This window comes from Sander lucioperca, chromosome 22 (genome assembly GCF_008315115.2).
Source record: "Sander lucioperca isolate FBNREF2018 chromosome 22, SLUC_FBN_1.2, whole genome shotgun sequence".
Classification (NCBI taxonomy): domain Eukaryota; kingdom Metazoa; phylum Chordata; class Actinopteri; order Perciformes; family Percidae; genus Sander; species Sander lucioperca.
Window position 1 is genome coordinate 12,525,505 of NC_050194.1, and position 27,884 is coordinate 12,553,388.

Here is a 27,884-nt window from a genome sequence, read left to right on the forward strand (position 1 = left end):
GACTTTAAAGTAAAGCATTCGTCCAAAACCTGGCCTCAACAATACCTTGTTTTTGTTGAGCTTCATCAGGTGTGGTGTCACCGCCTGGCAGAGAGTCATTCTGATGCCTAACTGCCTTCACTTCAAATGTTGACAATCTGCTTCTGTCTGTCTGTCCCAGGGACATAGACACGACTGCATCTGTGCTGGCTATTTATAATCATCAGTAGCGGTGGCATCAGTGGTGTGTACGTGTGTGTGTGTGTGCACGCGTGTGTGTGTGTGTGTGTGTGTGTGTGAGAGTGGGCGGGGGTTCTGGCAGCTGCATCTCAGCCGGAGAGACCAACCACACACTGACTGGATCACCCCTGCTGAACAGACCTCAGATCAGTAGCAGTCAGTTTGGTAGGAGTCAGACGTCAGAAAGATACCAGTGCAACCTTAAGCAACTTTAGGTATACTTTAATTTCACTTGGGATGACTGAAGAAACAAGCGTTGATTTAATATTGTATATGCAGCAGCATGTGGAGTCGCAGTGTTGTTTGGGTGTATGCATAATTGAAGTTCAATTATGTGCGCTGACCAGTGCATACTGTCATTCTTCTGAGCAGTGCACATTACAAACAAAAGTTGGTTTATGTGGTGCAGAAGTAGAAAAACTAACAAACCACCACTGCAGTATAATGGGTTCAATCTATGCTGCAGCGCTTCTGAAAGTGCTCCATTGAACACAATTGGCCGTTTTCATGGGTGGGAAGGTGGTGAGGGATCATAAAATTTTATCTGCATCTCAATCTTGAATCACAAAGCCATTTAAAAAAGGACCTTGAAATTAATTTTTAGTCCACTGGTTATGGCCCCTATACACTTTAGAAGTACTGTCAGTACTCACAGTCATTGAGGACTCGGTGACTCTGCGGTCCAGTGACTTGGCTCTTCTTAAATTAGCAAAGGTGGTGCTGGACACATCAGGGACTGAACGATCTTTTCCTGCATCCAGTGACATCTCCTATAAAAAAATGTCTTTATTACTTTATTATTTATCATTAGAAATTAGAAGTAATCCCTTATCAAAGTAAGGAGATTATGCTTTATATTCTCATTGTATAGTGCATATGCCATTCAGTGAATTATTTTAGTATTTTACACCTTTTTAGATTTAGTTGTTCAGGATTAACAAAAAGAATAGCATACATGTTTGTTAGCCAGATAGCGCCTCTCACTGCGGCCTTGTCTCTGGATTAGCGTGGTATTAGCGGCGGGCTCATGGGAGCTGCTTGTGTCCATGCGCTCTACAGGCTGACCCTCCTCGAATCGGCCAATGACTTGAGAACGCCTAAGCGACACAAAAGGACCATTCTCTTCAAAATATGTATTCAAGACACAGCACATACAACATTTCACTCAACATAAACATCTTGTCTGACAATGAGTTGAATATCTCAATCATTTTGCAGCATTACAAAAAAAAAAAAAACTTCTCAAAAACTGCAGCACATCATCCTCAAATGGTGGCAGAATCAGCATAACAACAAGCATGATATGAAAGTGAATTTGAGCCAAAATCAATGTCCATGATGAATACAAGTAGTTTCAGTTTATTGTGTGCAGAATGCAACACTGCTATTACGGCACAACATTTTCATACAATATGTAGGAAGTTTGACTTTGAACATCATTCTAGACTCAAAGTCCCTTTCATAGACAATGTGCAAGGTAGAGGTAATATCCCTAAAGAGACCAATCCAGAGATACATCAAAGAATAAAGATTAGGGGTTATATGATGAGATTAAACTTTAGAAGAAAAGGAAAATGACTAGGATGGTGGATTAAACGACTTGCAGAAGTAGCAGCAATGGCAACACAGTCGGCATTACCTTAAGGCTTTGCAGCTGTGTGAATGTGTATGAGTTTTTTGTGTGTGTGAGTGCACAAGAAAGGAGGAGAGATCAAACTGTACGTAAATCAACCATCAGCACCAAGTGTGTGTGTGTGTGTGTGTTCCCAGGCAGTACAGAGATGAAATGAAAGAAAGCAGGAATCAGCGGTGACCAGCAGGGAACAGCATTGGGACAGGGGTGGAAGGGTTGGTTGAGCATTAGCGCTGAGAAGCTCTGTTCAGTAGCCCCTGGAAAAGATTGAAACAACAAAACAAACTAGCAAAGTAGCAAGAGCAGAAGGTAAGAGATCAATAGTAAGTAAAGTAAAACATGCATTTCAATCCTCAAATTATTAATGGCAAACCACTGGTAAAGCTAGGGGAGGCAGCAATAGCAAAAGATGCTCAAGATATAGGAGTGCCTTAAGGACAGCAGCCACGGGGTGGTGCTAAAAAAACTAAAATGCTGAATGCTTTAGGCAATGCATGAGCTTCACATAGTATTTTACTTGGCATGCTAGCTATATGTTTTAAGGCTAAATCATGGGCTAACAACCAGTGGCTCATTAATGATTATCAAGTGAATCTGCATGTATTTTTCTGCTATGAGATATGAGACGTAAAATGTCTCTGCAGAATATTTTTGCAGTGTGCCGAGCATGACACTTATCCATAACCTTTTACCTGCGCTCCTGTCCGAACAGCCGAGCCACCTCCTCTCTGCCAGGACTCCGTGTCCGTGCCCTCAGCTCTTGCCGCTTTTTTTCTGAGCGGAAGGCTTCACGGTAACTCAGCCTGCGCGCCCGTGGCACATCGGACAGCGCAGTATACTCCCTGCCAGACCGGCCCAGTCTGCCGTCTCCACCACTGACACTACCGATGCTTCCTCCACCACCACTGCGTCCCTCCCAGGTGGGTGTAGTCCCACTGGGTTCGGAGTCCAGGGAGCTCTGGGAGGAGCTGATGGTGGAGTAGCTGGGAGAGACAAGAGCACCTGGAGAAGGGAGAGAATCTTGGGAGGGTTGATAAGGGGAAGGTTGGGATTCAGACTCAGAGTTGTACCTGGGACTGAGAGCTCCTAAAGAGGAGGAGGATGCTGAAGAGGACAGGGGCAGATTCTGGGGTGGCTGGGGTGGATGAGAGTGCTGTGGAGAAGGCTCTGACTTGGTCTTCTCCAGCGAAAAGTAACCACTCTCCACTCGTACCTTGCGTCCGGTGCTAATGGTGCCGCCATCTGAAGCAAGGACACAGTGCCACCAATATGAAACACCCAAAACAGTCTGTATATAATGCTAAATGTGTGAACATACATTACATATCTACTGTATTGTATTCTTCAAAATAGTGACAAAAAAGTTAGTGACTAAAAAGACTAATCCCTATTTCCTCAACTAGTGAAGACTGATGGTCAAGTGCCTGAAAAAGCTTATGCGTAATCCTCAGGTGAAGGAAGTAAACTAAAAGTGAGCCATGTGCCATGTGAGAGTGCCTTTATGTTAGTTGTGAATAGCAAACATATAGTTTTTCCTTATCCAACAGTGAAACAATAGCTGAAGCATATATACAGGATGTCATCTTAGTCCTCACCATCTTGAGTAGTGATACTGGAGTCTGGCTGGCTCTGGCTCAGCTGGCTCAGGCAGGAGGAACTGCGGCTGCAGGGGATGGTGGCCCTGCTCCAGCGGCTCTCTTCCTGCCACAGAGTGGCACGGCTCAATGGGACTCGCTCAGCACTGGCAATGCTGCTGGGCAGGCAAGGGATGCTTCCCCCGCTGCTGGTCACCGTCACCTTGGCAGGGCCAGGCTCCTGGGTGCAGGTTTGGGTTGGAAGGAGTGGATGGGAAGAGGAGATTACATAATGGGAGGTAAGGTCACAGAGAGACTACAAAAAGGAATAACAGAAGGAAAAAGTTTGAAGAACAATTAAACACTAAAAAGTAAATGTGAAAAACTCAAATAAAAGTGTGTGTGTATATATATATATATATATATATATATATATCTCTTTTCTTTAAATCCTGACTTCTTGATGTATACTGTATGTGCTTCAAAGCCAATCACAACACCCATTGTATCATTATAACAGATTATTTCACTTATTACTTCCAGTTCGTTCAACGTTGGGCTATTCAGTGAAAGTAAGCTTTCTGCACAGCAAAGTAATCTATGGCTTTAGTTTGAAGAGGTAATTGGTGTTCACAGCACAGTGGTTTTGCTTTTTTGACTTCTTGGGTTTTTCATGTGTATGTGTCAGGTAAATCCAATACTTAAAGTGACAAAGCAAAGAAAAATATCTTTCATCATAGGTAAAATTACTAATTCTGGGGAAAAAGAAGAAGGATGCGTGGAAAGGAGAGAGATTAACAGCTTGACAAAGAACAAAGAGGTAATTCATGGCAAACACACCTGTCTAATTGAGGGAAACCGAGAACTAAAAAACTGAAAAAGACATTGTGCAGAGGAGGAATATATTGGAACAGAATTTCTAGGATAAAAACCATGTAGATTATCTTCATCTGATAGATGAATACAAAGAGAGAAATCAATCACTCATTGCTGTTGTGTTCAAAGTCAGCACATTAAAGGCCCTGTCTGTGTTTGGCAGACTTGCGAGATCATTTGAGTTCAGAGGAGAAAGAAAGATTACCAAAGCAAAGTGACCCCTCAAACATCAGCCTACTTGAATCTCCACAAACATGCTATTGTGCTAATAATCACTCTTTCAGTATCGGAGAGAGAAACAGAAAGCATGTCATGTTTATCTACCCTTCACCTGGATTGATTGGGATTATAATAAATACAATTTATTGGGCTGGGAGTTCAAAGCCACTAAGGGTGAAGCAGGACAAGACGTTTGGCCAAGCTTAACTCACTGGGTGTCCATTCATGTCTTCAGTGGAAAAACACTGGCTTGCAGTTTCTCCACCCTGCCAGTCACAAAAAAACCTTTGATGTTAATGTAAGCTATGTAGTGCTGATTTATAAACAATACAGATAGACCCAAAAATTTGTCTCAATGATTTCATATTTTTTGTATTATTTGAACTTCGATGTTTAGCTTGGTTCTTATTTAGACCAAGTTCATGCAAATATAAGGAATATACTATTACAAGATGTTAAGAGTTTTGTTGCTTAATAGCCAACACAAGAATTTGAAAGTAAAAACTTATTTCAGTTACAATATGAGACACACGTTTCCAGTTATATAATTGTTTTGTACTGAAGGTCAGTGCTTCAATTTAGGGGCACTACCCAGATTGAAAAACATGTTACCATGCTTAAGTATTTACAATAGTTTCTGAGCATACTGTATGTCACTAGTAACTTAATTCAAAGTGGGAGGAGAGCTTTCAGGTGGAAATGTGAGCCTTAACACAACTGTGGGTTTTTATCTGTGACAATCAATATCACATTTCCAACCCAAAACAACTGAACAGCCCTGGAGACAATGCTAGAAACTGACATTAGACAAGCAGTGAAAGCATAATCACCCTCACACATTATCAGCCCTAATTATATGGCTTGGCCTTAATCGCTTGACTGTTATTTCAAGCGATGCTCACTTCACACACATGCAAAAAAAGAACTTTTATACAGCATCAGCCAGGTTTTTGAGATAGTATTGTTATTTAAAGCAGAAATCAACAACCTATTGAGATAAAATACAATTGTAGTTTATAGCAAGTACATTAATCTACAAGGGAAAGTATCGTTGATGAACACAGCAACACATAAGAAACAGTCGAGGTCATCACTGTGTCACCGCTGTCCCTCTGCAAATGAGCCTGTTGGGGTCAGCCTGTCTGATTCAGGGCACCGTCATTAGAGGAGCCAGACAATGAACTTCAGAGAGAACTTTGTGGGCACTCACCACCAATTTGACCTCGCATCAAAAAAGTAGGTAGGGAAGGGGGAAAGCTGTATGGGTGGTAAAATATTATACAATCTAATATATTTCATCTTGTAATTGAAACCATTACTATAATAATAGTAACAATATGTTATTTCTACCTACCAGGGAGAAATCTGACTGCACTGACATAAAAAGTGCATTCTTATTCTCTATAAGCATTAGGTTTCTGGTGGATGTCACACACACCGCTCACCTTGCTCTCAGACTGTTGAACGCAACTGTGTATTGTTTTATAGTTGCTAAACTGTGTGTGGATATACTAATTTTATTTTATTTATTTTGAGTCCTTCTAAAGACATTGCTCTCCGTGGGGAAATCTTTCTGTCTCTCTACAGGGTGGTCAATGTGGAAAGTCAGCTATTGAAGAGCACTACAGGGGATTCAAGCCCTAAAGTCCACCTTTACAGACTCACAGACTTTGACGTGCATTCTCAATAAGTCTGCAAGAGCTGTCACGTTGTATAATCAGGATCCTTCATGAACATGTTGAGCCATTTTGAGCATTTTACTCACAACGTAATTTTACAAAGTATTGTTCCAGTCCTCATGAGCATTTTGAGCTGTTGACCTACACTCACTCACTTCCACAGGGCACATTCGTTCATTAAAATCTGTGATATTTCAGTTTCTAGGGTTTAGGGCAGGGATTTAGACTGTGTTGGTGAAGGACCCTTTTACAGAACCCAACTTCAAGTCCTTAATCGGACTAAGAGCGTCAACTCAGTCACAAAAAAAAGGCAAAAGCCTGGCAGGTGAGACAGCAGCTGCTGGACGTGACAATGAAACAGAGTGCACCAGCAGTTTCATAAGCGAAAGGATCATGGTCACATTCCTGTAAGTTACTGCAGACTGTTATTTTAGCAGGCAGCTGTCATCATTACCTGTGATTGTTAGCTCAGGAATATTTTGATAGCACACTTATGTCTGCTGCCTTCTAACCAGGTGATAGTGTGTGTGTGTGTGTGTGTGTGTGTGTGTGTGTGTGTGTGTGTGTGTGTGTGTGTGTGTGTGTGTGTATGTGTATATATATATATATATATATATATATATATATATATATTAAAAAGTAGGTCAACATAAATACATAACTACATTGTTGGAAACATAATGCAAGTATTTCTTGCAGAAAAATAGCTGACTATGTGTAAACTTGTAATTCACACTGTTCACCAATGACCATCAATTATTGTAGATGTATTACTTAATGTAGGAGTATGTGGCATGCAGTCTATTTGCCAATTGAGACTGCCATGTAATGTGACTTAAAAAATGCAAATATGGATAGCAAACTGTTCACCATGTTGCTGGCAGAAAAACAATACACCTCTCTCTCTCTGTGGGGAAAAACAGCTGGTGTAGTTTGAATGGAATGAAAAGCCTTCATACTGCATACTTCCACAGCATATGTGGTCCTTAAATATACGGTATGTTCTTTCTTTGCTATAGCAATGGCACGTTTACCACATGCGGATCATTTATAATGCTCATCTTATTTCAAATAGTGTTGTTATAAAGTATTATCAACATTCAAAGTGTGAGCATGAAATCATACTAGGAGCTAAAAATTACACATTAGATGTCATTTTAGAAATACTTCAGTTATAACGCAAACAAGCACAGTTACTAAACAAGATTCACATCAGAATTGTTGCTGCACTTGGTACTGGAATGACCAAATTCTTTTAAATCACCTAAACCTTATAATCCCAAAATACTGTTCATCTGTAATTTCACTAAAACTGTAGCATCCTCCTCTCCTTATTCTCTGCTACATATCTGTGCACAGGTTTAGGTTTGCCAGGATTAGGCAGCATTCAAGAGCCCATCCGTACACAATAGCTCAGTGTGAGCAATGTAAAAGCACTTTGCTATGGAGTGTGTGAATAGGTGCATTACCTGCTGAGTGGGTGCATCAACCTTCCGTTTTTTCTTCTGGTTCTGCTTGTTGGTCCTGGGGTATACAGTCAGAGCCTCCTGCCACCTACGAATAGCGAAACGGTCAACATTGTTGTTCTTGGGGCACTAAATGAAGACTAAACAAACTCTGCACCCATGGTGGATCAATATATGACTGGGACAACGTTCTCTGGAGCAACGTATAAACCATTATACTTGCTAGGACAAGCATGTGCATGACCTAACACCACTAACTGATTCAAAGAAAAGATACAACTACAGTGTATTATAAATGAAACCTCCTCTACTATCTAAACAGTGAGGTAATGCAGCAACAGAACATGTAGTCACCGTCTAATCCTCTAGGTGGCAACACAGATCATTTTAAAGTCTGGTGTGGTTACATTTGACTTTCCTTGATCATTTTCGTTTGCTTTTTTGCTCTCTGTGTGTACTCTTGACAAAGAAAAGCAATTCATGAGGACATTATCTAATTAGCTGGGGTGGATTTAGTTTTGTGCTTGAAAAGCACAAATACACTATTTACTACACAGCACAAATAATCTTCCCACACTCATAGCTTTTCAGTGCCGCTGTGCCATCACACTCTACTGTAGCACCATCATTCTACTTTCACTCCACACAAGGTAATGCATGTGAATCCTCAATCAAAATCATTTGGATGAATTCTAACCCGGATGCAGTTTGCTGAAGTTTTACTAAAATGCTCATTCATAGTCTTCTGAAACTAGACTAAAATGTTCGAGTCCAGAGATTTAGTCTACTTAAAGGACTAAAAATACGAATGATTAAGTGGACAAAATATAACTAAAACTCATCTGGACTTTACTATACATCTTAAAATAGCCATCAAGATGAACACTAATCTTAATGGAATTGTAAAATATAGGACTTTATGCAATACAGAAACCCCTAGCTCTTTTATGATTAGAATAATAAATTATTCAATCAATCATTTATCTGCTCCACCCACTTTGTAAAGAGTGAAAACCTTTGGTGTGGAGTGTCACACTAACCTGTCAGTGTAGAAACAAACATGTGACACATTTATAAATGAATAAGTGCCCATGCAGCTCTGTTATGATACTGTAACGTAATGAATCAATGCCATTTGTAAGGAGCTTAACATAAAAAAAATAAAAAATAAATAAATGTAAATCCTGGTTGGTACACCACTGTCAGCTAAAGGCAACCTCTGCGAGGGCTAATATGATTGCGTGATGGCCCAGAACCAACACATGGGAGCCAGATGATAGGCAAGTGGGAGGTGTACAGTGAAAGAGCAGGTAGCATAACGGAGATGGGTGGTGTGAGTCACAGTTCCCTAAGAATAGCCATAGTATGTATGCTACAGCCAGGGAGGGAGAGTGCAGTGCAGAAACACACTTTGATTGTGCAGCAGTGGAGAAGAGGCACAACCCAATTATGAGGCTTAAAGCTTGTGTGTTGTGATCTGTGTCCAGGTACAGTATGTGGGGGGTTTGTGAACACAGGGAGAGGGCTAGAGAGGCAAGGAGAGGGAACAGTTCAAAAATGTGCACTGTCACTGCAGTGTGTGGATTGCAAGTCTCTGAAAAAGCACAGCCCAAAGGAGGCAGCAAGGAGCAGAGCAGTTTTGGCAGCAAAGGCAGCTGCGCACAACTATTCTCCCTTGTCCAAGTCTCTGTCATCCCTATCCACTCAAGCCAAAGTAGAAAGCAACACAAACCATACTGCCCACCTGGGTTAGGGTTACCTGGGTAATATTAAATACGACACTATAATGGCAGATATCTATTTGTTATTCCGACATTAACAGATCACAACCCTGGTTATTACTTTATATCTTACCCGTTGATAATTTCTTTACACTCAGCCCGTATGAAGTGCTCTTTCTCAGGTGTCAGGATGCACAGTGAGTTCTTCTGACCTGTCCTGGACTCTCCGTCGATGACGTCGGAGCACTGGTTCATGTTGATTGTACCCTGGGGTAGAGTGCTGGGCTGGAGGACACAACAGAGACGCATAGATAAAATGTTAAGTGGGGAAGTGAACAGACGTGCCCACATATCCCTCCCCATGGTCCGTCTTCTCACACAGTCCTCCCCAGCATCAATTTTCCTGCCAAGTTTCGCAAACCTCACACTGATATAATCGCAGTCTGTGCACAGGCAAATGTTCTCGTTAGGGCTTGCTGTAATATTTTTGTTTCTTGCGATACATATTGCAGCATGTAATGTACACAATTGCATAATATGCAGCTTTTTACTTCACTAGCTCCATTTGTAAAAGAAATTATCGCTCTGGCAATAATTAGGGTGATTTTAATAGGCGCCACTTAATCCAGGCTCCATAATCAACACAGTAATAATGATGCACTTTTAGAAGCTGTTAAAGAAATGAACACATTTTTTTATTTAAAAAAAGGATGGTATCTAGAATCAGGTGCATACAAAAAGTCACTTATTTACATTATTTATCAATTGAATTAGACTGATTTCCTTCAAGATTATTCACACTGCATCCCTTCCAATGTGAATATAGCCTGTGTACATTACAGTCGGTCGCTCAGGCCAAATCTACACAGTCATGTTGTATATTGCACCATGTTGTATATTGCACCACTACATAAAGAGCCTGAAAGGCCTTTTCTAGGGAGGACTGTCTGTTCCATTTATAAACCGTGTAAGTTCATGGGTTCACTGAGCGGTTTTGAGTTTTAATCCGTCTGATGCCTAGCTGTGAGGTGTAAACCTAACTATGCACACTGACATGGATGCCATCTGTCAGCCATGAATAACGCGACCGCAGGACTTCTACAACAATACTACTTTGTGTACAGTGACTTAAGGTTTTTACGTGCAGGTTTATGTAAGCACACAGTGCCTTTGTATGTAGGCACGGCTCATTTACAATGAATGGAGACATGCTAGCTCAACGTGGACCAGATAAGATAATCTATTTTTTAGTCCATTGCACTGCATCGCTCCAAGTGAACCTGTTGTGATGGTCATGCAGTTTTTGTAAAAGTACTATACATTCTTAGAAAGACAGTACTTACAGAAGACAAATAGTTTCACACAAATATTACTAGCTCAGAAAACAGACTTTTGATTAGTCTGACCTCCAAATGACTTACGCGAGCAATGGGAGAAGCCTTGATAATCTTATGTTGACTGACTCTGAAGGATTTATATTTGTTCAATGAAATACATGAGTACTGCATAACTAAGCTCACTGGGCATGGGTGGCTGTTTGAACAGCTTTTGGGCCCTACCTTCACTGCACTAAACATACAGGCAGAATTACAGACACCAAAATACCACAGTGGTTCCAAGCTATAAGTACCAGGTAGCCACAGATGATAAATTACAGCCTTCAGCAAATCGGATTATATTAGGAGATAGAGCTGGAAACAAAATTAAAAAGGTATCACACTCATGTTGCTAGTGACCAAATAAATCTAACTCAAGGACCCAATCTGTGCAGCGTAACCATAGCCTGTCAGCAAAAGAGCAATTGAAGCCTCTAATGTGGACAGAGAAGTCAATAGTTAACAGTTTGTGGTAATCCAACCCTGAGGGAAGATGAGAGGCCCAGTTTACTTCGTTACTGTTAAATGTCACTTTCATTCTCAACTCTTTTACCACAGTCTATATTGTAGCAGACAGCACACTCAAAATTTGGCACAGCAATTTGGAACAAGGATAATAGGTTGGTTCAACTAGGGATGAGAGTAAAAGAAAAATCTGAGGCAGCATGGAGCAACAAGTAAGTAGCATGGTGAAACAAGAGTGCCACAGAGGCAGTTGGCCATTATGTTTTGGTTCAACTTCTTATGCCCATGGCTTTAAAATGGTCCATCACTGAAGGGCTCTTGAAACTATGGTGAGAGGCCGGGGCAGCAGCCGGGCTTGACAGACAGACGGACAAATAGACCTTGGGACAGCTGGGCGAGGGCCTAGGTCTGCTTCAGACTGGACAGAGGGACTGGCGTCAGCTTGACCTGAGAGCCCTGTCACTCTCAGACATGGAGGTTTGGGGACAGAGGGTGAGAAAACGGGAGATTAAGTCTCAATCTGGTGGTCAAGGAGAACAGCAGTAAATAAGGGGTTTTGTGGACGCTGACTTTGGACTGCTAGGCCATCTGTCTGAGTAAACAAATCTAAAGTACACCACACATGTGGGTTTGTCCTTGAGTTGAAATCAGAGGAGGATAAACAGAAAAATATTTCAAATTCTGGGAACAGTTGTACAAGCAGCTTAAGCCCCCAGTTTCATAATCACAGCATTGGATTCTCTTGAACACAGAAAATAAATCAGAGATTGACAACAGCTCTGATTAAAAACCTATTTTCATAAAGCTTCTCTCACACACACACACACAGAGACAGAGAGAGAGACAGAGACAGAGACAGAGACAGAGAGAGAGAGAGAGATTATATAAAGTAGGTGGTTGTGTAGGAGTACAGTATATGTATATAAACACCACAGGACTCCCCACACACATGTGCACCCTCCCTGCTGCAGCACTGTGTCAGCTGAGCGCAAACACACACCCCTACTTTGGGCCAGCCACTGTGGCTCAAGCCCCCAGACCCAGGCCCCACGAGCACACACCTCTCCGTCACCTAGCCTAGACCCAGTCCCCTCTTCCCGGGCCACCGTTCTCCACAATAGGCCCTTTGTGAAGCAGCAGCACTTCACACAATGTGGGATTGTCAGCCGCCACAGTCCACAGAGCCACTCCTCCCCTTAACCCTCAACAAGGAAATGACCGAGAGACAAGATGCCCAAACAAGTGTCCTTTTGTGATCAGAGCATGGAAATTATGAAGCCAGCATAAACTTATTCTAGTCTCTGAAGTTGTTCAGACAATAATATGCATACTGTCTGAATGGGAGACATGGAGTCTCAAGGGGAGACAGGGACAAATCAGAAAGAGATTTGGTTTCTCTAGGCCAGTCTGTGAAGACTGGAGGGGCAGGAGGGCATTTTGCATCAGCACCCATTTTCATTGGGATATCTATCTGAAAAGATTAAGTGAAAGCAGCAGCCAGATTTTTTAAACTGTCATACCGTTTGTTTTCTTTACCAGAATAGTGTGCTTCAATGGCAAACATAACATTTAAATATTGTCAGTCATACATATATACGCGTTTATTAATTCATTTAACATTCTTATTTCATTTTAGCCCTGTAAAATCTTAAAAAACAAACCGCAGCTTTAACACTACAAGACAGCTCCATGAGGTGCTTCACATCTAAAATACAATTTATTTAAAAAAGTTAAAATCTCTTTTGCCATGCAATACGAGTGAATGCAGACACTATTCCCAGTTTACCCACTTAGGAGGTACAATTGATCCGCTGCATCTCTTCTCTCCTTACCATATAGAATTCATACGTCTTGTGATCTCTGTCCAGATGCCGTGTATCATTGCAACATTGTTCATTAGGAACCAACTCTCTGTTTAGAAAATGGTAATTAGCATGCCTTTGCGCCCTTGGCTTCCTTCACTCTTGGCCATTCCACAGCTTAGCAAAACATCCCATTCTCCCTTATGACACAGCGGGAAAAATATTTGCTTCTTTTGGCAGCTGGCTGATGGTCTACTCTCAATTTTGGTTGAGGAGCAAATTCTCTTCCTCTGCCATCAACATTTTTGGGTTTGACAGACTCATTTCTAGTCATGGAAAGCAAAAGTGCCGTTAAACTGACTCAGTGAGGAGCATGAGGGAATGAAATAGCATTTAACCATGTGATTGAGTCACATATTAACCTCATTTTTTCTCATTCATTTTCTATCAGTATGAATGCACCTAAAATGTTGCTCAATGTCCGTGTTAGTTATGAACACCTGTGAGTTGATCAGAAACATCTGGTTTTTGGTATTAGGTGCCAGTTTGTCTACCAATGTTGGTGGTGACAAATTCAAAAGCTGCATCATCACTCGTTAAGTTAACATTACTCTTCTTTTAGAACATGCAACAGCAGGATCCTCGAGTTCGTCACCCTGCATCCAAAGCCATTTGACTTTGATCATTAAAGACATGGAAGCCAAAAGGAAAGTTGTTGAACTGGCACCGAGTCATCCTGACTCATGAACATGGCCTAGGATCAGGTCTTTTCAGGGTCCAGCATCCTCTGCTCGTTAAGGCTAACAGCAATTATGCAATATAGCTTTCCTTAGCAACTTAGGACAACAGCGGTAAACACACATTTTTGATACCAGTGAGCATGCCAACAACCATCTGCGGGGAAATGTCCTCAGGTACCAGACGGATGGAGTCACCTCTAGTCTTGCTACAGAGGCATATAAAGCCAAGGTATCTCTCTCTTCTTCCCAAGTCCACAATAATCATACAAACACAGATATACATTGCAATCAGGCCAGGAACTAGAGCTGACAGATTGGTCATGGACAAGATTACAAATCATCACGGTCTTATTCAGCCTCATTAAGCCAGTACAATCACACGTGGTATTTACCTTAGCGTCAGCTATAATACCAACCCTAACCCCCTGCCTGTACTGCAGACAAACATATAGCTCTATAAAATCTGACTAAACCATAAGGGGGATATCTGACATCTCGGTTGCAGGGCCAAGTACAGTCCTCCAGGCATTCTCAGATACACCTCACTCCACTGGTATGCATTCAAGACGTGCAGATAAATGCCTGGTTACACAGAAACAGCACCGCAGTAAAGGCTAACTGCGAGAGCATTATATCGACCCAATATTTGGAGAAAGAAATTCAAACACGACGCATTTCACACATATTTGTACCAGGTATTTCAGAGAGGACTGTGGGTGGTAGCAGTGCTGCTCCTCTTATGGAGAATGGTGAGAGGATGTGGGTGGTTTGATGCTGTGTTAGGAGGCCAGCAGTCGACAAATGCAGAGGAGGAGGAAGACGAGGGAGAGTTGGAGGATGAAGACCATTTTCTCTGCTAGTACAGCAGGATTCTTTTCTAGAGGCTAGGATAGCCCAGAATAATTAAATGCATGTGTGGGTACCCAATACAACTATGGTACATTATTTTCTTATTCTACTACTACAGCATTGTAATTGAAGCGTTATCAATCACGTGTATGTAATGTATATAACAAATTAATAATTGCAAAACACACAGAGTGTGAGAAATCAGTTGGCGTATGTCTCGGTGGTGAAAGAGTAGATGGGCTGGCTGGAGAAACAGGTGCTGTGATCGAGTTGTGTCATGTTGCGTTGGCTGTTTAGACTCAGACTAAGTAGAATGATTGTGGGTGTGTGTGGTTTTCCAGACCTAATAATATTAACTGTCCTCACTTCAATTACTGTTTGAATTTTTTTCTTACAACTGTTTTTTTCTTCACTCTTCATCTGTGAAGAACAATAAGTGGCGTGAGCTGACATAACCTATCAGTTCAGTTTACCCTCCACTATCAGTGCTAACTACGGCTGAGCAGTATATATTAAATTAACTTGATAAATAGACATTTTTGTTTTTGCATGATATGTTGAACTTTTAAGTCGTCAACAAGTTATTTCAATGTATACAAAAAGGTTACTTTTAGTCAAAAAGTACCGTACACGATAGATGGCTACATAAGCGGTCTTGAGTCACGACAGTTCAGTCTCATGTTTGTTGCTATTTGCTATCTTTAAATTAGGTTTTGTGAAACATTTTAGTTTTGTCACACATCACAGTCAGTGTAGTGGACCACGGAGGCAGGAAAGTGAGGCTTATCTAAATCTCTTGCCTTGGCACAGAATGCACAAATGGATGTCACACTGATAATAGAAATAGGTCCAAAATAAAACAACTAACAGCATGCACCAATATTAGCTGATTGCAACTGTTACTCGACAAAGGCCACTAATGATTACAACTGGAAAAACCTGCGCATTGGACTGGTTTTTATTTACAACACCACTATTAACCAGTGCGGTTCTTTAAGTCCAATAGAGTGCCAACCACTCACTGACCTATAGAGCAGTAAATCCTAGAGTTGCAGCAGCTGTTCCTAGATCACAGTGTGCTCCATAACAGCAGTGTATGGATTACTGCAGCGTCCCATACGGTGCTCTGACACAGCACTTTGGAAAGTATGCCAAGGTGACTAGGCACCCATTATATGCTGTTGCTATAGTAAAGTCGCAGGTTCCCAATGAAAAACTATTCTTATCAAAATACAAGAGGCACAGGAATATATTTCACTCCTTCAACACAATTAATAAGAAGCTAGTTTCTGTGAAGAAATTACATAAGACCTGCAGTCAACTACTTCAACTACCTCTGATAATGACTGCAAATCTGCCAAAGCCTTGCTAAGTCAACGCAAATTAGTCCATCAGGCAGGAGGGAAAGGAAAATGGGGGAGGGATGGAAAATGTTCCTTTGGGAATTCAGCTAATACCTCGGTTTTCGAGCTAGCTGTTTTTCCACAGTGCTGAAGCTTCCTACAGGCCCAGGTCTGGTGGTTAGCAGTTAACCGGCCCCAAACCCTGCTGACAGCACCGCAGATAACTTTAGAGGCTAAGAGAAGATTAACCAGGTGATAAAATTAATTTCCAGATGGCTTTATGTGTTATAGGACTGGTTAACACTCAAAATTCAAAATGTACTCTGTACAGTGCTCGAGTTTCTCTACCAAAACCGCCCAAAATACATCCTTTGATTCCTAACTTTCTGAGGATAAATAGTTTTCTACAAAAGTATTTAATCAGTTTCACAAAATAAACGTATTGAATGCATCACGTCTTAACAAAAACAATAGATTTTTTTTGAAATATAGTACTGTATGTAATTGACACATTTATGGTTAAACCAGACAATATCTTATCAAACTATAATTTAGCAATGCTAAGAATATGACCAAGCATTGGTTCATGGCAGTATTGTTACAGTGGTTTTTATTTTATTACAAATCAATCAGTTTTTCGCTTTTATTATTATTATTATTAGTATTAGTAGTAGTAGTAGTAGTAGTAGTAGTAGTATTAGTATTAGTATTAGTAGTAGTAGTAGTAGTAGTAGTAGTAGTAGTAGTAAATATCGCAAAAACAGTCTATTTATATTGAAGGCGGCATTTTTTGTTTCTTTCTCTTTAAAGCGGAGAGAAAGCCCAGAGGAGAGAGCACTAAGTTGATTAGCTGCTGAGGCTGGAGGTAGGCCAGTCCATGGCTGCTTGAAATGGGAATTTTGAGCCAGGTCCTGAGGAAGCTGGAGTGGGTTGTTATTAAAGAGCAAGCAAGTGGCTCACTCAACAACAATTAGCAACAAGCCAACATACTTACATTGGAGATTATGTGGAATTTACAATAAGGACTTAATACAATACAAATAAGGCAGATAAATGGTACAAAGAGCTTCTACTGGGAAAGATTCTCACCTGTATATCAAATATGTTTTATCTAGATATGTCTACCATGACATGTATGTTTTACCCTTGCTACTGTGTTCACACAAAACATCAACAGACCCAACTCAAACGCTGCACTTTCTATCTAACAAATATATCTTGACTGCAAAGCTCTGACCTTAACAGTTGGTTGGATTGGCAGGTCACCAAGCTGAGGTGAAAGGTTAAAGGTCATCCAATACATCGGCACCTGTTGCAACTCAGAAAGACATTCAACTGCAGCTATGGCTACTGCAGGCCATCATAAGGCAACAGCCTATTAGACACTCAGTCTCAGGCCAGGTTACTGTACAACCCGACTTCGTCCAACTGAGACATCGTACTGCAGTGATGTAACTAATCAAATCATCATCCGTCACCACAACCAGTTAACAACACACAGAGATAGCCAATGAGCAGAAATTGTGTAACCAAATGTTAATTTAAATCACAAATATGACCTGAATATATTAGTGGGCTGCAGTGTGCATCTGTGGGTAATTCAAAATAGTAGTATATTCACTTTAGTCTCAGTGTCCCTACACCCCCACTATCGCACATGCAGACACCTACCCATCTACCCCACTGTTTTATTAGTGCCCGTCTTAGAGTTGGCTAACCTCTCACCCTGATGCTTTAAATGAAACCTTTTGTGAGTATTCGGACTAGTGTTTAGAACAAACTGAGCGAGCAGTCAGTCAGGCCATGTTTGGCTTTATAGACAAGGGGAGGGTTTGGGGGAGAGAAGTTACACAATACTGCTGGCTGCTCTCTCCCAACACAAATGATTTATTGGCCAGAGAGAACTGGAATGAAAGACAGAGGAGATGCGAGAGAGTGGCAGAAAATGAGGAGGTAAAAGAAAGGGAAAGTGAATCGGACTGAGTAATGGGAAAGTAAAAGTAGGGTCCATGCAAGTGAGAGTGGACACTGGTTTAGCCAAAGCCTCCTGGAGCCAGCCTTTCTCTGGATAATGAATAGCTGGAAATCATTAAAACGAACAAGAAAATGAAGCAGGGTACAACGAACAGAAGGATGGTAAAAAAGACATCCTAAAAAAAAAAAAAAAAAAAAGAGCCTTTTCACCATGGCGCAACAGTGGACCACCATCAACACTTTGGCTCAACCCAACATGGCAATCATATTCACCATGAAAAAGTTAAAAGAGAGTACAAGTTCACCATCAACTGGAATCCCACATGAATAGAAAACTGATACCTTATGAGAAACCATTTTCTATGAGCAATATAGTACTATTTTACTCTGGTGCTGATAGACCTAGTGCCCTGTGTTATATGATTCTGTCCACAGGTCACGCAACAGTGAACACCAATATAATAATAGACCACAGGGTTGAACACAAGGACTGTCTCCACTTGCTTACAACCTACATAAGTTGAAGCTCAAAGTTTAAGTAGAACCTTATAAGCAGTTGTTGTACGAGTTTTCATGTTTGATACGTTAAGAGAAGACAAAAAACGTACTTATTGATGTGGTCTGCACCAATTTGTCTATGCATTTCCAGGTCAATACATGTCAATGAATTCAGTCCCATTTTCAATAGGAGCACTTTCTGCTCATCCAATCAAAGAGGGGCAGCTGTGTGTGTGTGTGTGTGTGTGTGTGTGTGTGTGTGTACGCATAGTGGAGAACAATGCTGTTTTATTGACTGTAATTTGAAGACATTATTTTTAGACTCATTAGTCATCTTTTTGGCTATGGAACACACAAACAATAAATGTAGAATAGGAGGGGGTAAGGGGGAGGTCAGTTGGAAAGCATGTCTCCCTGTCTTTCAAATTTGATCCTTAAGAGTTTAGAACATTAGAACAAGAACAAAACCACAATAAAGTTTAGTTTCAAATCTTCTGCTGGGATCTTGTTTCTGGGCAGCTAATGACAGTAACAGCTTTAAATGACACTTTTAAAGATAAAGAAAATAAAAGTGACCAAAGCGGTGCCATTTAGAATAGTTGCTCACACCCAGGCCAAACTCATAATGTTTAGAGAGCAGACTTGGTCCTGAGCCAGACAGGGTTACTGTACTTCTGACTTAAGAAGTTAAAGAATTCAAACAGTGAACAAGTAGAGATAAGATTTGATCTTAGCCACATCCGGAATGATGTAGTGACTAACCAAGGCAAAAACTAAAGAGCACAGATAAGATGACACTGGAAAGTAAGACCAAAAGTCCAACAGAGAGCCAGATTGGTCATTTATCCAGTGAAAATACAACCTAGTCCATCTTACATGAGACCTTTCATTGTATTCAGCTTAATAATACTCTCCTGGTAATGGTAAACTCATGTCTCTTCAGAAAGCAAAGAACTCAGTTGGAAAGTGGACACACATATTGGGTCATTTGGAGGACAGCAAGGCCCTTGATTAGCGATCAATGTGAGCTGGTGGATAAGAACCTCTGCTTAATTAGGGATGTACGATCCCTTCACAGACTACCAAATTTCTTCTGGTCTGATTTTTTTCGAGAAGCTGTAGTCAAGTCTGTTGTGTGCCGTTTTAGGTTAAATAATCTCTCATGAGATCAATCCTGGAGGGTGGAGAGTGTAGACTGCCACCCTGGTAGTCAGTGATACGGCACAACATGCAATGCGTTCACAGTGTTGCTACCTCTTCCAATTTTGTGATCTAATATAGTTTCAATGCATGCTGGCATAATTACGCAAATAATTAAGTTATGGAATTACAGGCAATTAGAACTGGTTTGGTTTGTCTGTCAGAAACATTTACAAGAATTTTGTTTTACAACAACTGTTTGTGGGTGGGAAAGCTGGTGAGGGTTATCGTATTTGTCGCTGCACTCTCGACTCCTACTTGTTGGCCGTGATACCTGCACAGTGATTGCTACAACTGGAGAGGATAATGCCCTGAGTTTTGCACCCTCATTGCGTCTTCCCCAGCCAACAGCTTGGGAATTCCTGCGATAAAACAGTGACAATAATTAACAAAAATTCCCCATTTCTGTAAACGAAAACAAAACATACTTTATAAATATAGTCAACTGGGCGACAGCTTTGGGATGTGGGGTTGAGTGGCAGTTACAGTGTTGTAGACTCTGATGATTACAAGTTGTATGAATGGCTGTTCCCATGGTTTTTTTGGCTTTGTGCATTGGGAACAGTGACCCCACTGTAATCCGTGGCTGTTTACATTCCAGCAGATCAGTTCCTACTGGAACCATGGGGAAGGAAGGGCAGGGGTTAAAGAAGACTCTCACGCACCATATCTCTACAAAACCAACATACGCCTCACCCAGGACCCACACTTAGTAAACAATCCACAATGATCCAATACAGAGGGCTTACACCGTTTTATCAACACGAGCTGTGACCGATATCTCACTTATTCTTCACCTTCTAAGTCATCTGCTTCCTTTAATCCGCCTTTTAATCCTAAATTATCCATCGCTCCATCTTCTTCATCACACTCTTCAGTCTTTACTTCCCTCTCCACTCTGTTTCCCATGGCTTGCTGTGAGTGGAAGACTGGAGCTCCCCTATAAGTATCCCTAATTTGGGGTGGGGTGGTCAGCCTCCACTTATTCCCTGCATAGAGTGCCTGAAGGCAACAACGCAGCTCAGAGGCCCTGCCCACTCATCCATTCCCTAAAAACCTCTCCTCATTCCCAAACCAACACAAGACAAAAGCTCCTCAAAATTGGTTAAAATAGCCCTGAATTTCATGTTTCAAAGAGAGAATCGAGAGAGTTTAAGCATGTTTCCGCATGTCAAAAGGTCTTACAAGTCTAAGGGCAAACACAGGCTGAGGTATATGCTCATGTCTGGAAGATTCAGGAGAGAGGCAACAGAATAGTGTGTCTCAAGTTAAAAGAATGCACAAATGTGTGGGAAATGGAGGGAAGTTTGTCAAAACTCTCTCGGTTCTTGGGCTGTGCTATGGGGCAGGGGTCTACCATTTCAATTCCAGTAAACACAGGAAATTAATTGAGCTTAGATGAAATGAGAATGACTTCAACAGCTGAAACGTCATAAAAACATCATGTTCTTCTTGGAATAACAAGGGATATGGCTGTGGTACAGACAGTCAACTGCAGTCAATACAGTCTAAAGGCAAATGCAATTAAAACGTCTCTGAATAGGCCTTTTGTGCAGTGCAACTCAATAGGTAGCCTCATTTTATTTGCAGGTATTCTGTGCTTGTTCAATCTGGATTCAAATACAGTAACTGACAACCATTCGAAAAAACAGTGTGCACCATCTTTTCCAATGGCCTCCAAATAAACAGAGCAAATGTACACAATGCACAGTCAACAGTAATAAAAGAGTTTCAGTGCAAAGACTGAGGCTGTGATTCAGTGTGAGCTCAGAGACCAAAACAGAGATTGAGAAAGATTGAAATATTTAAGCCTAGGTCATATGATGACAGTGTGTACGTGAGCAAGTGTGTCAGTAAGAACGAGTTACAATTAGGTCAACGCAAGGTCAACGGCAGCTAGGTGCTATGTGCAGTATTTAGGACTGCATAGCAAAGCAATGCAGTTATTAGAGTGTGGGTGTTGATCATTTAAACTTGCACTGATGTCATTAAAGTGGCTTTGTGGAGCTGGAAAGTTCTTTACACCCACATACCTACCCTCGCCTCGAGGTGATAATGGATTTTGTGTGTGTATGTGTGTTTCTCACATCACTTAAACAACTTGAACAGCCTTCATACAGTTGTGTTGGGGCTGCCTCTGTTCATGATGTTCATTACCTAAACTCTAAATGATCAGAAGACCACTTTCTCTCAAAAGTGTTAACTCAAGACGACTAAAAGCTGAGGGGTTTGTCAAACCTTGCAACACCTGTTCCTGACACGGCTTCTGCAGTCAAGCACCGTCTGTCCCAGGTGCAGTCAGCCACACACAAACACACAGCTCAGCACAAACTATACCTCTGTCCCGTCCAGCCTTGCACATTAGTTTTGATGCTGTGTATGATGTTTTTTTTCTACAGCTACTGGAGTAAGGCTTGCTCACTATATGACTGAGCCTAGAGACAACCTCAGCCCACACACTCGTGCTTTGCTTCCAGAGTGTTCTGTCCTGTATCACTACAGTCAGGACGGAGACAGCCAGAGCTCTCCACAAAACGGAGAATAACTCTGTCCCATGTTACACATGCCATGGTCAACGGTTGCTGGACAAAGGGACAAAACATGTTGCCCTGGCAACGCTCCCCTGAAATAACTGCGTTGGGTTGCTCTGGGAAAATCTAGCTTGTACATTCAGCAAATAATGGAGAGTGAATTGACAGTGGACTTTTGCAGTACAGTTTTCTCATTTCCATGTTTAAAGCTAATTAAACATACAGTGCTAAAATTCAGTTTACTATTTTGGAACCAACACATTTCAACTCCCTTCTTCGGAGGCCTATGTTGAGAACAAACCACGAAAGCCACACTAACACATTAGCCTTGCATGGCAGCACATGTTCTATGCAGGCCAACATTTTCAGCTATTCACACTCTCTCCATCCTTCCAATCAGAACACATTTTCTCTTTATCTAGCTCTTACTGAAGCTACATTGTCTTCGTTTTACCACTTGTCTCTTGCACATAACGACTCTTCAAAGCCACAGCTGCTCTTAGCATAAAATTATGGCAGTGGTGCGTCGTGTTGGGTGTTCACCATAGGTGGGCAACCCCAAATCGATGGCTTCAAAAACTGTGATCTCTCCCATGCCTCTGCTAACCCATTCCTTTCCTCCAGAGCCGTGCCACATCCTGCAGGTTGGGACCGCAGTCCATCTGGGTTTGGTTAGAGCCAAGACACAAGAGCCATAAAACTAGGCCGAGAGGAAAACATAGGGGCACCTCCTCATCTACAACCCCAACCATTTCTCTCAGATGGGTGCTCTGATGTGGTCTGGAGCAACGTTATACTGGCGAAAGCTGGCAGTCTTTAGATTTGACCTGATGTCATTTACAATACAGCATTTAAACTGATCTTTATGTCGGCCTCTTTCTTGTATTTAACGTTGATTGTAGCAATCTGAAGCATTTTTCACTAAACATTTTAACCGTATGTTAAAAGCATACTACTGCATACTACATAGCTGTGTATCAAAATTTCAAAACCATACCCATCATCCAGTGTGGGAAAATGGCAAAGCTAAGATCACTTAAAAAAAAAAAAAAAAAAAAAGGGCAAAACAATGCAAGCTATGAAACCAACCACTTGGATTGATCACTGGAATAAAAGAAAATTCTTGACACACTCAAACTGCTCCAGTGTTATTAATATTTATTGTAGCTTCACACAATGTTTCGGCACTAAATGTATTTTACGTCGTTATCTATACTGTCTATTAAAGTAAAAGGTTTATGAAATCCTATAAACACCACTCACAGATTCCAACCCTACCCGATGTTCAACATCAAACAGTCCAAATATTCATTTTACCTCTTTGTCCACAGAAAATTAGCCAAGTTAGTGCAGCTGTTCATTCAACACAAAACAATTATTCTAATGTGTTTATTGTGACAAGTGAGGTTCTATATTTAGTGTCACTTGATATTTCCAGCTTCAGACCCTTGCCACCCCCCTCTCCTTTAGATCCTGCATTCAGAGTGCAGATGAAAAGATGAAGAGTGACATCCAGAGAGAACGATGAATGGAAGGAGGACATCCGCCTCTTTCCTTTGTCTCTTCCAGTAAACACATCATCCATCCTTTTTCTGCTGTCATCATTCTCCACCAGTGCCTCACAAACCTAATTTATTGGCTCCAGTTTAAAGAAGACATTAAGGCCAGTTTGGTAAAATAAAATCCTCGGTTTAAACTGCACATTGGATGCACTATGCAAATAGTAGCCTTGCCATTAAACAGTTAGCAGATTTCTATAGTGGGAATGAAATGACCCTGAAGGGCACAAAAAAAAAAATCTACACAGCATCCTAGCTCCTGCTGTTTGTATTACATAAACCCTCTCAGCATTGCTCTCCTCTGCCAGAGAATGCCACATACAGTATGAAAGGGTCAATAGCAACAAAACAAGTGCTGTTTCAACTACTGCTGCTTTCACCTCATTTCAAAGCACATCCACATAGAAAACGGAACTGGTGAGCGCTGCTTTGGGTCAATCAATTTTCAGCGTGCCCACATGCTGCAGTGTAAATAGAACCCACAAACTATAGAGTATGCAAACGAGCGACCTTGACAAATATCAGTCAGTCAGTCTACATATTCATTTTGTAATTATTGATAGATATTAGACTACTGGCCCCAATAAAGATTACTAAAGACAGTCTCCTTAGCATTGAGTGGTTTTTCCAGTTGTTCTTTCAGAACAGGAAGTTGCCATGGGTTAGCCACTTAAACAAACACACACAGCTCGGCACATGACTTTTAGTATCAACACCATGTGGTGTCACTTCATTCCTTTTGACACCGCTATGCTAGTTAGCTTAGTGTTCAACACATTCACAAATACTCTGCTGTATGAGAGAAAGCGCTGGTGTCAAAGCAAACAAAACTCAGGGGCGGAGGGGAGGAAGGCTTTCACTCACCATTTCGTCCAGAGCATAGCGAAGTAAGCCGTGCTCGTAAAGGATGAAGAACCTCCTCTGCCATTTCTGTTGAAAAAAATAGAATAATTCTTGAATTACTGACATGGTCACATCATAGTAACTATCCCAACAGTAAGCCACATCAGCAAGGATGAAGCAAATATTTAGAATGGGTTTGAAAGCCATTTATTTATATATTACATTAGCCAATTTTAGCCATGACAGTTTAACAAATTCTGTTACACATATGGAAAGATATTTAGTTTATAAAGCCAGATTTCATTATGATTCAGTTTAAAAATCAATTATCCAGTTTCCAGATTGTTTTCTTCATAAAAGTATGAGGAAAAAAAGACAATAAACACAACACTGAAAGAAAAAAAACAGGTTTTTTTATGTCCCAGCTGGTTGTGGATAGAACAACAAAAACTACGTAGGTCAACCCTTTCACGGCACTGACGGCAGTACACAATATTACATCTGATAACATTAACCATCTCCAGATCTGTCTTACATGTTAAATGCACACAACCATGACCTGGTATCTGACATTTATCTATCATGTTTTGTTTTGCACAATGTTAATCCCAGCCTGTGTTTTTTTTTTTTTTTTACTACAAGGTCAACACAAACAAGGGAGTCATTTGATCTCTTGGTTAAAATGGTAATTCTGTCGATATTTGTGCAAATGATATGGTGACAGTTCCCACTGATCTCCTTGCTCATTGGCTTGATGAGCTCCCCACTGCCCTCCCCTTATCTTAATGCACCGTTTTGTCTCAGTGTTAAATATCCTGGGCTCCAATTCCAACTGGGGCCAATCCATGAAATATTGAGAGGCGCTTTGTAACCTAAAATACAGTGGTCTCAAAAGGGGTGCTGATAAGTTTCACAGGTGATGTTAAAAGGACACTGCAGTCATATCCATTAAAGAGTGATAAATATGTGGCTTACAGTGTTGTCGATAGACAAAATACAGCCACAGACCTGTCAGACTAAAGTGGTCCTAAAACATGACTCATCCAACATTTTCTCTGTTATTTGTTTGTTGGTCAGTCAAAAACCTGACCAACCTGCTTACCTCAGCACTAACAGGCCACCAATTATAGACCGGCGGGAAAAAGCAGATTGTAATAATAGGCAGAACACATCAGTGATTATGTCAAAGCAGCAGCAGCAGCAGCCTGTTGACAGTAGTTGGGTTGAAGGATTCAGAGGTGCTTTTCCCAAAACCCATATGGAAGCCATCAGTGTGGCTGTGAGAACTGGGACTTTTCCTTCTCCTCCCCCACATTCTCTCTACTCCTCTTTGGGATGCACCACCACAGTATAATCTGGGAGCTGATAAAGGAAGCGGTGCAACAGAGCAAGTCTCCCATTACATGATGCTAGGGGAGCAGGATTTATGAAATAAAGTCAGTATTAGGCTCATTATTGCCAGAGAATGAGGCATTTTCTGATAGAGGGCCAAGCCTCCCACAGGAAGCTGTTGAATCTATGAAATGGCTACAGGAGCCACAATAGCCAGACGTCCTGTTTGTCAGATGTCAAAATGAGTGGCAGAATGGATAACAAAATTAAAAGGAAGGGCTAGGCAAGCCAATTGCCTTTTTCAACTAACCTGGCCCTTGGAGCTGCCCTGATTTAATACACTTTACATCTCATTCTTAAAGCTGTTTAACACAAAATCCTAAGGACTGCACCTATTGACTCTTGGCATGAGCAGAAGCTACAATGGGTCAATGGAAGTTGTTCCCTTTAAAGAATACCCCTTTGTTTTCATGAAGCTCCACCAAATGTTTATTAAAAGGAAGTCAAAAAGAGCCGAAACTATGCTACGTTCCGAACATAATCAGTTTCAAGTCCAACAAAGGAACCACTTACCCGAGATCTATGTAATGGATTGTCGAAATTTGTTCCCTCTGGCGCCAGCAGCAACCATCCACCATAAATGGGTTTTGCCTGGTAGGGGGAAAACACAATTACAGTCTTGAAAGCAAACACTAAAACAAGCACATTAACATATTGATTAACAGTTCAATTGTGCACATTTGAATTCACTGTAGATATAACTGGAGGCTAGTCCCTAGTTTAGTTAAATTGTCTCCCAATATCAGACAGGATTACACGGACACACAAATATTTTAGTTCAACACCGGGGAAGAGTGTATTAGTCGCTAGCTTGAGTTGACTGCAGGCTACATTCACCAGCTGGCTGTAATCCAGAGCACCATGCTGCCGTGGGAGAAAAAAAAAAAAAAGGAAAGGCTAACACACATGATTTTCCCTCTGATCCTCTAAGTGGGTGGACCGGTGGGTGGAGGAGGCAGCAAGAGGCAGAAGTTAGCAAGAAAAACAGTGGATGAGTAACAGGAGAGAGAAGCAGTACATAGTCTGAGAGCTTTTGTGGCTACAGATTTGCAATTCAAACTTGCACAGAGAAATCCAAGTTGGCCTGGCCGTCTTTCTTAAATCGTTCTGATGGGTACATACTTGAACTACTAGTAGTCAGCATTTGTTTGCTAAGCCAAAAAAGCCCTGCGGGGTTGTGTGTACAGGAGCACAAATTCGACTAAAATGTCTACACTCAACTCTTACCTACACCTAAAGAACTTAGCAAATTAGGTGCATTACGTAAGCTAACTGCACTCCCAAGTCTGTGGAACAACAGCCTACAAATCAAGTCGAATAGCTCTGACTTTTCAGACGTCTGGCACCTCTATGTCCCTTTATCAGTGGTTTTGATTACAGTCATAACTTCATCCCATGTAAAGCCAAGTGTAATCCACCATAAAATCCTCTTTGGCTGTGATTATAGGAGGTAGAGCACATTTCTCAGCTCAGAGACTTTGTAAACAACATGACATAAAAGGAATTTTCTATCAAAAGTCCTAACTGTAACCTTGGACACTGGACAGTCAAAGATTTTGTGCAGAGTTGCAAGAGAAACAACAACCACATTTTGAAAGACAAACAGAGAGGTGACACATAGGAATAGCACCTAACAGATGAGACAAAGTTATTGGATAACGGAACTGCGGGAAAGAATAGTAAGTGTTGAGTGGGAATCCTACTAATACTGGGACAGAAGCTTCCTCCTTGCCTTAGTCTAAAGCCCAAGGAGAAACACTGAGACTCAGCAGCACAGTTTCAAAAAATGTCCCATCTCTCCTCACATGACCTGACAGCAGCCCGAATGGCAAATAGTCCCAAGAGAGAAATAGATAAGATGAATCTAGGTCATTTTTACCCTTCAATGGTTTAGTGTTTGAATCGAGCTATTTGAGCGTGATAGC

General features: G+C 41.2%; 1 protein-coding gene across 8 annotated transcripts in view; it reads right to left on the reverse strand.

Moving 5' to 3' along the window:
* The window catches only part of si:ch73-103b11.2 (protein outspread), a 46,326-nt gene that overhangs the window by 16,404 nt on the left and 2,038 nt on the right, over window positions 1–27,884 (reverse strand). For 4 of the 8 annotated variants that reach the window (XR_004103656.2, XM_031291475.2, XM_031291474.2 and 1 more), the window contains exons 2-10: window positions 26,473–26,550; window positions 24,589–24,654; window positions 9,521–9,672; window positions 7,670–7,754; window positions 4,734–4,787; window positions 3,448–3,742; window positions 2,545–3,094; window positions 1,175–1,316; window positions 873–989 (exon numbers count right to left, since the gene is read on the reverse strand). Coding sequence is in view for 7 of the 8 variants with exons in the window: in XM_031291475.2 (XP_031147335.1) it covers window positions 873–989; window positions 1,175–1,316; window positions 2,545–3,094; window positions 3,448–3,742; window positions 4,734–4,787; window positions 7,670–7,754; window positions 9,521–9,672; window positions 24,589–24,654; window positions 26,473–26,550 (1,539 nt within the window). In the remaining variant the exon portion in view is untranslated. The remainder of the gene's footprint in view (window positions 1–872; window positions 990–1,174; window positions 1,317–2,544; window positions 3,095–3,447; window positions 3,743–4,733; window positions 4,788–7,669; window positions 7,755–9,520; window positions 9,673–24,588; window positions 24,655–26,472; window positions 26,551–27,884) is intronic. The other 4 variants (XM_031291477.2, XM_031291479.2, XM_031291478.2 and 1 more) reach the window with 4 other exon arrangements.